General features: G+C 48.5%; 1 protein-coding gene across 2 annotated transcripts in view; it reads left to right on the forward strand.

The window, feature by feature from the left end:
* Positions 1 to 885: 885 nt before the first annotated feature.
* Positions 886 to 12,386, forward strand: part of bltp3a (bridge-like lipid transfer protein family member 3A) — a 54,452-nt gene continuing 42,951 nt past the window's right edge. For both annotated transcript variants that reach the window (XM_056249767.1, XM_056249768.1), the window contains exon 1: positions 886 to 1,052. In XM_056249767.1, the coding sequence (XP_056105742.1) occupies positions 1,009 to 1,052 (44 nt within the window). In that variant the 5' untranslated portion in view covers positions 886 to 1,008. The remainder of the gene's footprint in view (positions 1,053 to 12,386) is intronic.

A 12,386-nucleotide genomic window follows, 5' to 3' on the forward strand; every position in this document is an offset into this window, starting at 1 on the left:
TTTCTTAAAATGACTGTAGTTAAAACAAAAAATAAGTAATATAATAACCATGATAGAGGTTGTAAAATAAATTAATTTATTTGTTTTTCTGTTGTTATCTGATAGAACTGCTATATTATGTGTACTCATGAATGTACTTATGTACACATGATTTATTATAAAACTACGAGAAGCTTCAGTCATTGACTTCTGATGCAATACAATGGGAATAAATGACAACATACATTAGCAATTATGATGTATGGTAATGATGGAACCATATTTTTTATTAATAGACATTTTTCATTATAATTGCAGTACTGTACTTTAAACTTTAACATTTATTTTGTTATAATTGTATATACCGGCCACTTTTTGGAACTCGCTTAAAATGCAGTTTTAATGCAGCATGCTGTATCATTAAGAATGTGATATATTATATTGTCTCCAGATATCTTTTATAGTAGTTTAGTTTAGTAAGATGGTTCTCAAACCTTTTGACTTCAAGGGCCCATTAAAAGTATTTTTTTTACTCACAATTTCTATCTGATAAAATATTATAGAGTTAAAAAAATCATAAACATTCATAATTATAAAATATAAAACATATTTACAAATTTAAAACATAAAAATGCACAAACATATCGAATGTGTTAGGCTGTTTTATTAATTTATACGACTTTTCCATGTCTAGAAATGACACTTTTATAATTCTTCAAAGAAAAAAAAATCTTACTTTAATGCTTGTCTTTATTTAAATTTTAATAAATTATTTTTTTTCCATCTTGAGGCCCCCTCATTAGATTGCTGAGGCCCTCTAGTGGTTGAGCTTTTTCTCAGTGAGGACTTTTATTTTGACACGCAGTCGCTGCGGTGATTCTGATTGGCAGAGTCTGCGCTGGAGCAGCAGCGGTGTCAGTCGTGAGCGGAGTGTGAGTGTGTGTTTGTGTGTGTGTCTGCGTGAGTGTGTGTGTGACAGCAGAAGATTTCTGAAGATGCTGGAGAGGTAACGTTAGCCAGTCTGACGGGATGGCCGGAATCATTAAAAAGCAGATCCTGAAGCATCTGTCCAGGTAATATGCTGTTTGGGTGTCATTTTTTGATTCATCAGTGTCAGTGTTTTCACGGGACTCAAACAATCACACAGCTAATAAACAAACACATACATACGCTCAGTATGTGTAGTAGTCCCTGTAGTTTATAAATTTGAAATGAATATAAATGTACATTTGGGGTCAGTTAGCTGACATGCTAATAGACTGCAGCATCTATGCTGGTGTTATAATGAAACAACACAACTGACCTACACACACACACACACACACACACACACACTGGGCCTGTGACAGAGTATATTAAACATGTTAGGCTTGGGGAAAACTCCATAATCAGCATGTTTATGTGATATGCCAATAGTTTAAGCAAAAATAAAAAGGTGTAGGCCTATTCAACATATTTTAACTATCCATGCCTTTGGTTTTTGTTGATTTAGTCTGATCAGTAAATTCAGCACCGTGACCTTGATTCAGGCTCTGAACCTCAGCTGACTCCAGAGAGACAGTGATTTTGTAAAAATGTTGCTCGTCCTAGAACATTATTAATATCAAGCACATTCTACCAATCCAATTCCAGACATTTCCTTTTGATTTTAGGGGTTGTTGATGGTATATTTGTTCGACAGAAGTTTTGTGAACTAGCAGAAGATGTAGGTCCAGGAATAGGTTGTGTCTGCTACTTTAAAATCATTGATAGTTATGGGGTGTGTTACGGTACACAGAAGACACGGTTCGGTACGTACTTCGGTTTTGGGTCACGGTTCGATATGAGTTTGGTCCAGCAAGGAAAGCAACTAGTCCACAATGCTAGGTTTCTTTTCATTTATTTTGAACAGACAGTAGAGCATTACAGTCGTCCCCCTGAGGTACTTGATGCAGTACAGCCTCCTTTAGTGTTAACACTAAGCAGTAAACAATGCACTCTTGCATAGGTCATATGTTTTGTAGGGCTGATCAAAAAAGCAGATTCCCGATTGCCTAAAATAAAAACGGAAGGAATTTGTTACTCTAATAGATTGACCAATGCTGCACTGTAAAATGCAATGGCTGTTTTCAAACTTAGTGGTTTGATTTTTGATTCAATAACATGTTGTGCGTACGCTGTCATTTTCTTTGCGCGTGAGAGTTCATTAACATTCGTGACAATGGAGGATGCACAAAGTTCAATATTAGGCTTTTTCAAGAAATCACAGAAAGTTGAGCAAGAAGAAGAAAAAGAGCCATCTACATCTGAACCCACGCCACTTTTCCCAGAGGAGACAGCGAGTGAAGAGACACCTGAGGCTTCCCGTTTCCAGGACACACACGTCATCACTGGACTGTAGTGAGACTCACACGACACACATCGACACAATGCCAAATGTCTCATTATAACAGCAGAAACTACTTAAAGCTACACTGTGTGATTTTTACCCCCATCTAGCGGTGAAAGGTATATGACCATCCAGTGAATATTAGTTCTCTTACGAGAGGTTCTCACGTATTGCGTAAGCTAGCTTACGCTGCGGGAAAGATTCATCTTTGCTGAGATATTGAAGCCAAAAAATTATTTCATAATTTGTATCCATTGACAACGCAGTTCCTCTGCGGCAGACCTAGAGCAGGCTAGCTAGCAGCTCATTGGTTCGCTCAGAGAGAACTGCTTAAGCCTATGGGAGAGCGGGGCTGAACCCGCTTCCAATGAGAGGCGCTCATTGCGTCATGGCCCGCCAGAATGGGCGTGGCTATGGTGTATATAACAGTCTCTCCCAGGCTTATATGTTGATTCATTTCATCTTCAGCAAGCTGCACGCTTCTGCTGTCCTGAGAAAAGCCGTCGCCGTCGAGAAGGCATCACTCTAGCGAGCTCCCGGACCCTGAAGAAGCCGGCCGTCTTCGCCACCTTCAGCCGCCCTGCAAGCTAGCGCCATCCGACGACTGTATCCTTCTCTTTTCTCTATATATATCTAAAAGAGCCGAGCGTCTTTTTAAAGATGTCTCGTTTTTCCTGCGGCTCTTGCCGCGCTCCTCTCGAGGACGGAGACCGCCATGTCATCTGCGCTCTCTGCCTGGGACTCGAGCACGCAGAACTCGCCCTCGCGGATGGAGGATGCGACTTCTGTGAGAGCCTGCCATTGTCGTCCCTGCGGGCACGACTTCTGGCAGCAAAATCCGCTCCCGCGCCGCCTCCCTCTCCGCCGCGTAAGAAGAAACGCCGCTCCCAGAGGCCGCCAGAGCCCCCTGCGGAACCATGCGGGCCGCCACCGCCGCTTCCCGCTTCCCGCTCTCCCTCCCCGCCCCTGCCGGACATACAGTTGCCGCCGAGTGGCCGCTCTGTCGCTTCCGATGACGCCGCGGAGGAGAAGGATTCCTGTTCACTGCTCGCATCAGACAGTGAAGAATGGTCATCTCTCGGATCCACGAGAGAGTCGGCGGGGATCCGCGCCGGGATAGAGGAGGAACTAATGCGCCTCCTCTCACAGGCCGTCGAACGCCTCGGTCTCGAGTGGTCTCCTCCACCCGAGCAGGCCCCGAACCGGATGGACGGCAGCTTTTTTCATCGGCGCTCGACCCCCGCGTGCAACCGGGCCGCCCCATTCCTGCCTGAACTTCACACAGAGCTGACGAAGTCCTGGAATGCCCCGCTCTCGGCTAGAAACCGCTCCGATATATCCGCCTCGCTGCGCTCGGTGGACGGAGCCGCCGAAAAAGGTTACTCAGCCATGCCGCCCGTTGAGGACTTGGTCGCCGCACACCTCTGCCCGCCCTCTGCTAGATGGCGCTCTTCCCCCACGCTTCCTTCGAAAGCTTGCAGAGCGACCTCTATCTTTCATGCTCGCGCCTACGCCGCCGCCGGTCAGGCCGCCGCTGCGCTACATTCTATGTCTGTCCTCCAAGTATTACAGAGCGATATTCTCCGTGAGTGGGCCGAAAGCGGTAGAAACCCCTCCCCCGCTGTCACGGATCTGAGAAGTGCTACGGACCTCGCCCTTCGCGCCACTAAAGCCGCCGCACAAGCTCTGGGGAGATGCATGGCCAGCCTTTGTGTAGCCGAGAGACACTTATGGCTCACGCTCGCCGACATGGGAGATTCTGAGCGCGCCGCGTTTCTTAACGCGCCCCTCTCCCCGACGGGCCTTTTTGGATCTGCTGTCACGGGAATCGTCGATCGCTTTTCCGAGGTCCAGAAAGCTACTCAGGCGATGAATTTGTTTCTGCCCCGCCGCGCTAGCTCTTCCGCGGGCCGCTCTCGCGAGCCTCCTGCCAGAGCTCCACCACAGCGCCCCCCTCCGCAGACTCAAACAGCCCAGCGCAGACAGGGCGGCCGCCCTCGCTCTCGCTCTGACAGCCGCCGCAGACCGCCGCCCCCACGGGGCCCGCGACCTAAGATCACGCTGAAGCCTGATCATCAGAAGTCTGCCTAGCAAAGTTAAGAAAATGACGGTGCTCTCCCGCTGCGGCCGGACCGCCGTCAAAGCTTCGCCCTCTGCCAGTCCCCGTTGTTTCGCCGACTGCTGTAGTGTTGACCGCCACAAACAAGCCGGTGTCCCAGCCCGCTTGCGAGCGACAAAAAGCCGTTTTTACGGCTACCCAGAGAAATCTCAAAAAGAGAAAATTTGCCAGTTGTGTAGAAAATGTGCCCACAATCATGTGCTCACCCATACACACAAGCATAACATATCCCGTGTCTCTATCAGAGCCCCATCACATGAAACGGGCACAGCCCGCTCTAATATCAGAGAACATAAACACGCCCACGAGCTCGTGCGCGTGTCCCCTCTCTGCTCGCTCTGTTTCACGGCCCATAGACTCCTCTCTGAGTGCAAATCCCGTTGCCACACACATTCAAAGCGCGCCCACACACTGTGTCCAGCCCGCTATGTGCAGCAATCAGGGCGATATAGCCATTCGGCCACTAGCCGCATGCTCCAAAGCGTGGGAAGCCATTCCAGGCATTTCCCCGTGGGTGCTAAGCATTATAAAGAACGGCTATCTGCTACAGTTTCGCCGCCGCCCGCCACGTGCGCGCGCGCGGCTCGAATCTACTGTCAGCCCGCTGGCTGCCGGCACGCTCCGCTCAGAAATTGCGACGCTGTTGCAAAAGGGAGCCATAGAGAGAGTCCCACCATCTATGACCGAGTCGGGGTTTTACGGCCGTTATTTTCTGGTTCCCAAGAAAGACGGCGGCCTCAGACCGATTTTAGATCTCAGGTCTTTGAACAAAGTGCTCATGAAGAGACCGTTCAAGATGCTCACTACCAGGAAACTCCTCGCGCAGGTGCGCCAGGGGGACTGGTTCATCTCTCTAGACCTGAAAGACGCCTATTTTCAGATCCAGATAAATCCCCGTCACAGGCCATTCTTACGTTTCGCCTTCGAGGGTCATGTTTATCAATACGCCGTTCTCCCGTTCGGCTTATCCCTGGCGCCCCGCACATTCACGAAGTGCATGGATACGGCGCTCGCCCCCCTGCGGAGCCAGGGGCTGCGCATATTGAATTATCTGGACGACTGGCTGATTTTGGCCCAATTACAGACGGAGCTTCTGTCGCACCGCGCAGTTCTCCTCGACCCTCTGAAAACGCTGGGCCTCTCTGTCAACTGGACAAAGAGCTCCCTTCAACCCAGTCAATCGATTTCCTTTCTAGGAATAGATTTGAACTCGGTCACGATGACGGCTCGCCTGTCTACACAGCGCGCGCGCAGTGTACAGCGACTGGCCGCCTCGTTTCAGATGGGCACCCGCACACCTCTGAAAACTTTTCAGAGGATGCTGGGTTACATGGCCGCAGCCTCCGCTGTGCTTCAGCTGGGCCTTCTGCACATGCGTCCGCTTCAGCTTTGGTTAAACAGCCGTGTACCCCACCGCGCGTGGAACACGGGCCGCCAGCTGATCAGAGTTACGCAGACATGTCTCACGGCGCTGCAGCCATGGACAGTAGCAGAATGGTTTCGACAGGGCGTCACGATGGGGACCTTTTCCCGCCGAAAAGTCATCTCGACAGATGCATCCAACACGGGTTGGGGTGCAGTCTGCGAGGGCTCACCGGCCTTCGGCCATTGGTCGACACAGGAAAGCCCCTTACACATAAACTGTCTGGAAATGCTTGCGGTCGAGAACGCGCTTTCGCGCTTCCTCCCGCTCATTCGGGGACACCACGTCCTGATCCGTTCGGACAACATGGCTGTGGTCTCCTATCTCAACCGTCAGGGCGGTGTCAGGTCCAGGAATCTCTTCCTACTGACACACCGCATTTTACTTTGGTCTCAGAGCCGCCTGCCCTCGCTCAGAGCGACGCATGTGCCGGGCCATCTGAACGACGGTCCAGACATACTGTCCAGGAACCTCATCTCCTCAGGAGAATGGTCCCTGAACACACAAACGGTCCAAATACTGTGGCGGCTATTCGGCAGAGCAGAGGTGGACCTCTTCGCGTCAGAAGAGAACGCTCACTGCCCAATATTTTTCTCAAGGAGCGAGGACGCGCTAGCCCAGGAATGGCCTCGCCGCCCGCTCTATGCATTCCCTCCGATCGCTCTGCTACCACAGGTAATTCAGAGGATCAGGGACACACGCCACTCGGTGCTCCTCATAGCCCCGCGTTGGGAGAGTCAGAATTGGGTTCCGGAGCTCACTCAGCTGTCACAGACAGCCCCGTGGCCCATCCCAGTCAGAGCAGATCTCCTCTCTCAAACTCGCGGCACGATCTGGCACCCCCATCCACGGCGCTGGGCGCTACATGCATGGGTGATCAACGACTATTCGTCGATTTGCCAGAAGGAGTAAGAAACACTATCATACAGGCTAGAGCACCTTCCACGAGAAGGCTCTATGCGTCTAAATGGTCTGTGTTCTCAAAATGGTGCACCGACAAACATCTGGACCCACGGTCATGCGAGGTGCCGTCTTTGCTTGTTTTCCTTCAAGAGATGCTGGACAAGGGCAGGTCCCCCTCCACTCTCAAGGTTTACGTGGCAGCCGTCGTGGCGTTCTCTGAATCCCGACGCGCTTAGTCCCTGGGCAAAGACGAGTTAGTCATCCGCTTCCTCAGGGGAGCTAAGAGGATGAACCCTCCGCGCCCCCCTTCGGTTCCTATCTGGGATCTTTCTATAGTTCTCGAAGCTATGAAAGCACCCCCGTTCGAACCGCTCGAGTCTGTGGACCTAAAATACCTCTCGCTCAAAACCGTTTTTCTGAGCACGGCTCTGTCCTCAGTAAAACGCGTGGGGGATCTTCACGCGCTCTCATCCAGTGCCGCGTGTCTCGAGTTTGAACCGAATGATTCTGTTGTCATTCTCAAACCTAGACATGGCTATGTCCCGAAGGCGATTGGTACCCCGTTCAGGGCTCAGATTATTTCCCTATCGGCTCTGCCTTCATCCGATAGTGAGCGCGACGCCAATCTCCTCTGCCCGGTGCGGGCTCTGAGATTGTACACTACGCGCGCTGCCGCGTTCAGACGCGCTGAGCAGCTTTTCGTGTCGTTTGGGGGGCGCACCAAAGGTCTGGCCGCCTCTAAACAGACACTGTCTAGATGGATAGTAGACGCTATCGCCTCTGCTTACGCATCTAAATGCCTGCCCTGCCCTCTGGGCATCAGGGCGCACTCCACTAGAGGCATGGCCTCATCGTGGGCATGGTCCTGTGGAATTTCCATTCATGACATTTGTGTGGCCGCGGGATGGGCCTCCCCGTCCACTTTTGTCAGATTTTACAACTTGGAAGTTCCCGCCTTGCAGGCAAAATTACTAGCTGTCTAACGACCAGCTCCCTAAGAAGCTGCATTACTGGGAGTCCCTCACACAACCGGTTCGCCCCTTGTGCTCTCCTTAAATGCTTATACACTTCATGTGCCCGCTCTGCCGGCCTCATACATGCTTATGTATACACTTCATGTGCCCGCTCTGCCGGCCTCATAATACATTCACTCCACGTTAAAAATCCCCCGGTATCACCCTGGGATTCATGAGTGGATTCATAGCGCGCACGGCGTTGACCAGGTGTTCCCGCAGCGTAAGCTAGCTTACGCAATACGAGAGAACCTCTCGTAAGAGAACGAATCGGTTACCTAACGTAACCTCGGTTCTCTCTAGAAGAGGGAACGAGTATTGCGTTCCCGGCCGTGCTTGCGCTACTAGCGTTTCGCTTCACGCTGAAATAAATCAACATATAAGCCTGGGAGAGACTGTTATATACACCATAGCCACGCCCATTCTGGCGGGCCATGACGCAATGAGCGCGCGGGCGCCTCTCATTGGAAGCGGGTTCAGCCCCGCTCTCCCATAGGCTTAAGCAGTTCTCTCTGAGCGAACCAATGAGCTGCTAGCTAGCCTGCTCTAGGTCTGCCGCAGAGGAACTGCGTTGTCAATGGATACAAATTATGAAATAATTTTTTGGCTTCAATATCTCAGCAAAGATGAATCTTTCCGCAGCGTAAGCTAGCTTACGCAATACTCGTTCCCTCTTCTAGAGAGAACCGAGGTTACGTTAGGTAACCGATTCGTTTATGTTCCTCTCAATTCCGATTTCGTTTTAACTCCTACGGTTGCCAATGTAGTCCTAGATTAATTAACGTTACCTGTCGAGAAGAAAGCAGGCAACGTCGGCGTCCTTTTCAAAGGCCACTCCAATATTCACTTTTGTCTTGTTGATTTGCCTGTTGCGTTGCCGTCTTAATTCTCTTTTCCGCTTCCTTGGCGACTCTGATACGTATCCTCGAGAATAAGAGTGATCCTCCATCAGCAACAGACTTTCAAAAAGGCTTTCAGGTTTTTATACATTCGACACGGTGCCATCGAGTGTTAAAACGCGAAAGGCGAAGCTTTAATTAACGGGTATGTCCCTCTTTGGCCAATGTACTTTCAAGATGGAGGGGCAACATGGCGACCGACATTTGAACCCCTTACCCGTATGTATTTTCAATGGCATATTATACACTCACGAGAATACTTTATTACTTGAACGAAGTAAATATACATTAATGAGCACATATATTTTTGAAAGAACTAAGTGTTTTTAGCTAATAATAATAATAATAATAATAATACACAAGTCTTATATAGCGCTTTCCAAGGAACTCAAAGACGCTTTACAAATGAAACAAACAAACAAACAAACAGTCAATGATGAGAGTGCTATTATAAATTGTAGGCAAGGTGAAACAGGTGGGTTTTGAGCAGTTTTTTGTAGGTGGTCAGTGAGTCCGAATTTCTGATGTGGATGGGCAGTGAGTTCCAAAGGGTGGGGGCAGCGATGGCGAATGCTCGGTCCCCCAAAGTTCGGTGTGTTGATTTGGTGATGGGTTTGAGAAGGCCCAAGTCGGCAGAGCGGAGGCGTCGGGAGGGGCAGTGATGCTGCAAGAGGTCTGTGAGATATGGAGGTGCCAAGTTATTGAGGGCTTTGTAAGTGATGAGCAGAACTTTGTAATGGATGCGCTGTTGTACAGGGAGCCAGTGAAGCTGTTGTAGGACGGGGGTGATGTGGTCTCTGGAGCGGGTGTGGGTGAGGAGGCGGGCAGCGGAATAAACTAAAAGAGTTACACAGAGTAGCTTTAAAATACTCCATCATTTATGGTCATACAGGTAAGAGCAAGACATTCGATTCAGGATGCCGCTTTCTGCCGTCCCGGTTCCCTTTCCGTGAAGTTTGTGGAGCGCGTCACAAATATGAATCTAAACTCGAGGAGGCGGGCAGCGGAATAAACTAAAAAAGTTACACAGTGTAGCTTTAAAATACTCCATCATTTATGGTCATACAGGTAAGAGCAAGACATTCGATTCAGGATGCCGCTTTCTGCCGTCCCGGTTCCCTTTCCGTGAAGTTTGTGGAGCGCGTCACAAATATGAATCTAAACTCGGCGTATCGGCTACTAGCAAGCTCTAGCGTGCATCTGAACTCTTGCTTTGGGTCAGTGTGTAGATCGTCTCTTCTTCTGCTGCTCTTTTTCGGGTTGTGGCGGTTAGCGAACAGCGCTGCATTACCGTGGGCGCCCCCTTCTGGACTGGAGTGTGTATCGCCTGTGACTCTATTCATCGTCTGACTGAACGCACCGAACCGTGAAGTCCGTACCGTGACCTTCGGTACCAATACATGTACCGTTACAAGCCCTATACTATAGTATTTATTAATATTTTGAATTACATTTTATTCTATATTTTCCTTGTTCGTTTTCATTTCAAGGTTCTAGTAATATGTGTGCTGTAAGGGACTTTACAGTATAGACAAAACTAAGCATCTGCTGAAGTGTTGCTGAACTGAAAGCTCTTTTCCCTATTCCGGTTTTAGAGGAAAGGTTGTCCTGAATCAGATTTGGTCCAGGCTGAATGATTCGGTGACTCCATAGTATAACGCTTACTCCTAATATTGCCCAATTTTCAGTCATCCCTAGAACTCCAGCACAGGCCTGCCAATTTTCTATCTGTTTCAAACCTTAAATATTTAGATCTCTCAAAAAACTAAAATATGTGAACAAAATGCTAGTTTTTGGCACTTGAGATCCATATACCGCACCTTCTGCAGTAGCCTGGGAAAACCCAGACAACTTCCGGCAAATTTAGATTTGCTCTGAAAGTTAGTCTGGCAAAGAGCTCATTCAAGCTCATTTCCAATCCGCCGAAATCGAGGCACCAATCAGAAACGTTGGGGCGGGCTTTACACGATGACGACAGCGCTGGGATTTTGAAGCAGATTTTGTAGCCTACATTACAAAGATGGATGCCGCCGTCGAACATCACTCGTTCCAATCAGCTATCGCGTCTGTTTTAAGCGATTTGAACGTTTCCTTTTAGTTAAAAACCGAGCAAAGAACAACACTCGGGGATGTTTCTCCACCGCTCTGCATACGCCATCTCCTTCATCGCTCTGATTGGGTTTAGGTCTATCCGCGACGTCCGTTGATAACGCCCCTCTGGAAATGATTTGTCTATGATGCTTTGCCAGACCATAACTCAGTTACAACTGAGAATGGTCTGGTTTTAACCAGGCTACCTCTGCAGTATTTCAATCACTAAAAACAGCAGGACATTCTAAAACCCTAAACGGGAAAAACACTCAGACAAAGTAGAAGCTAGTCCCAGATTTAAATGCCTGTTTAAGTCAAATGTAAACTTGTAGTTCAACAGATAATAACAAAATAAGAAAGGATATCTGGGTTCAGGGAATACAGAGGAAGAGTAAACATTGATTGATTTACATAACTACTTGGATAATAATACAAAGCTGGTTGAAATCAGCAATCTTATCCTTTAAAGGTGCAGTAAGCGATTTTCCAGAAACGCTGTTGATATTTGAAATCACCAAAACAAACACGCCCAAAAGGATCACACCCTTATAGCTCCGCCCCCAAATTCACAAACACTTCCCTCCTAATGAGTGTATATGCAACTTACTGCTGATTGGCTAAAAGTGTGTTTTGGTGCTCAGTCCGATCCAACAGCGTTTCTCAGAAATCGCTAACTGCACCTTTAAGACATTTTACCCCAGCTCACTCCAGTGGAATTGACTCTGTAATAATTAGGGATGCACCGAATCCAGGATTCGGATTCGGATTCGGCCGAATATTGGGCTTTTTAACGGGGTTCGGTTTCTGCCGAACCTCATAATTTTTTTCCACCGAACCGAACCCTAGGCTTGCCCTACGCGCGCTACGTCGAAGTCACCGATCAGTGAATGACATCAAAGTACCGCGTGAACGAATAGAGAGCAGACGGCTCCTTATGCTTTTGAATTGCTCTCGCGGTACTTTGATGTCATAAACTGATCTGTCTGTGCAGCGCTCAGGTTCAAGTCGAACAAGCCTGTAGTGTAACGCGTTGTGTCAGGAAGAAAAATAGGGATAGCTCACAGCTAAAGTTATTGCAGAGGCCAGACAGACTCACGGAGGCGATTGGCATCTCACAACTCGCACTTTATTCCACAATCGAACTTGTGTAACTGTCTGTCACACGTTCTACCGTCCACAGCGTTACTTAACAAAATAAGGTAAAAATGAGCATCAAACAGAAATAAACTGCATACATGGGCATGTGTTCGAGGCGCACGGAATATACAATACGGACTGCAGTGCAGACAGTTTAACAGGGAGCGCGCAGTTCTTAAAGGGGCCACACCTTATTTCCACTCGTCGTTACAGCAGGTGGACCGTTCGAATGCAGTAGGCTGTGAGAAAGTGAAAATGGAACTCGTGAGCAGAAAAAGTGTTGTTTGGCAGTACTTTCAGTGAAAAGAAGGCAATTCAAGTCGAGCTACATGTTCAATTTGCAATGCCAATTTGTCTCATGGTGGCAAGGAGTCAAGGACTCTAGGCTACACAACATCGCTGCTGTTAAAATGCATAATGTTGCTTATTCTTTTTTTTTTTTACAGTTATAAAA

The sequence above is a fragment of the Rhinichthys klamathensis genome, unplaced genomic scaffold, assembly GCF_029890125.1.
Source record: "Rhinichthys klamathensis goyatoka isolate OS25496 unplaced genomic scaffold, OSU_Roscu_1.1 h1tg000062l_1, whole genome shotgun sequence".
NCBI lineage: Eukaryota > Metazoa > Chordata > Actinopteri > Cypriniformes > Leuciscidae > Rhinichthys > Rhinichthys klamathensis.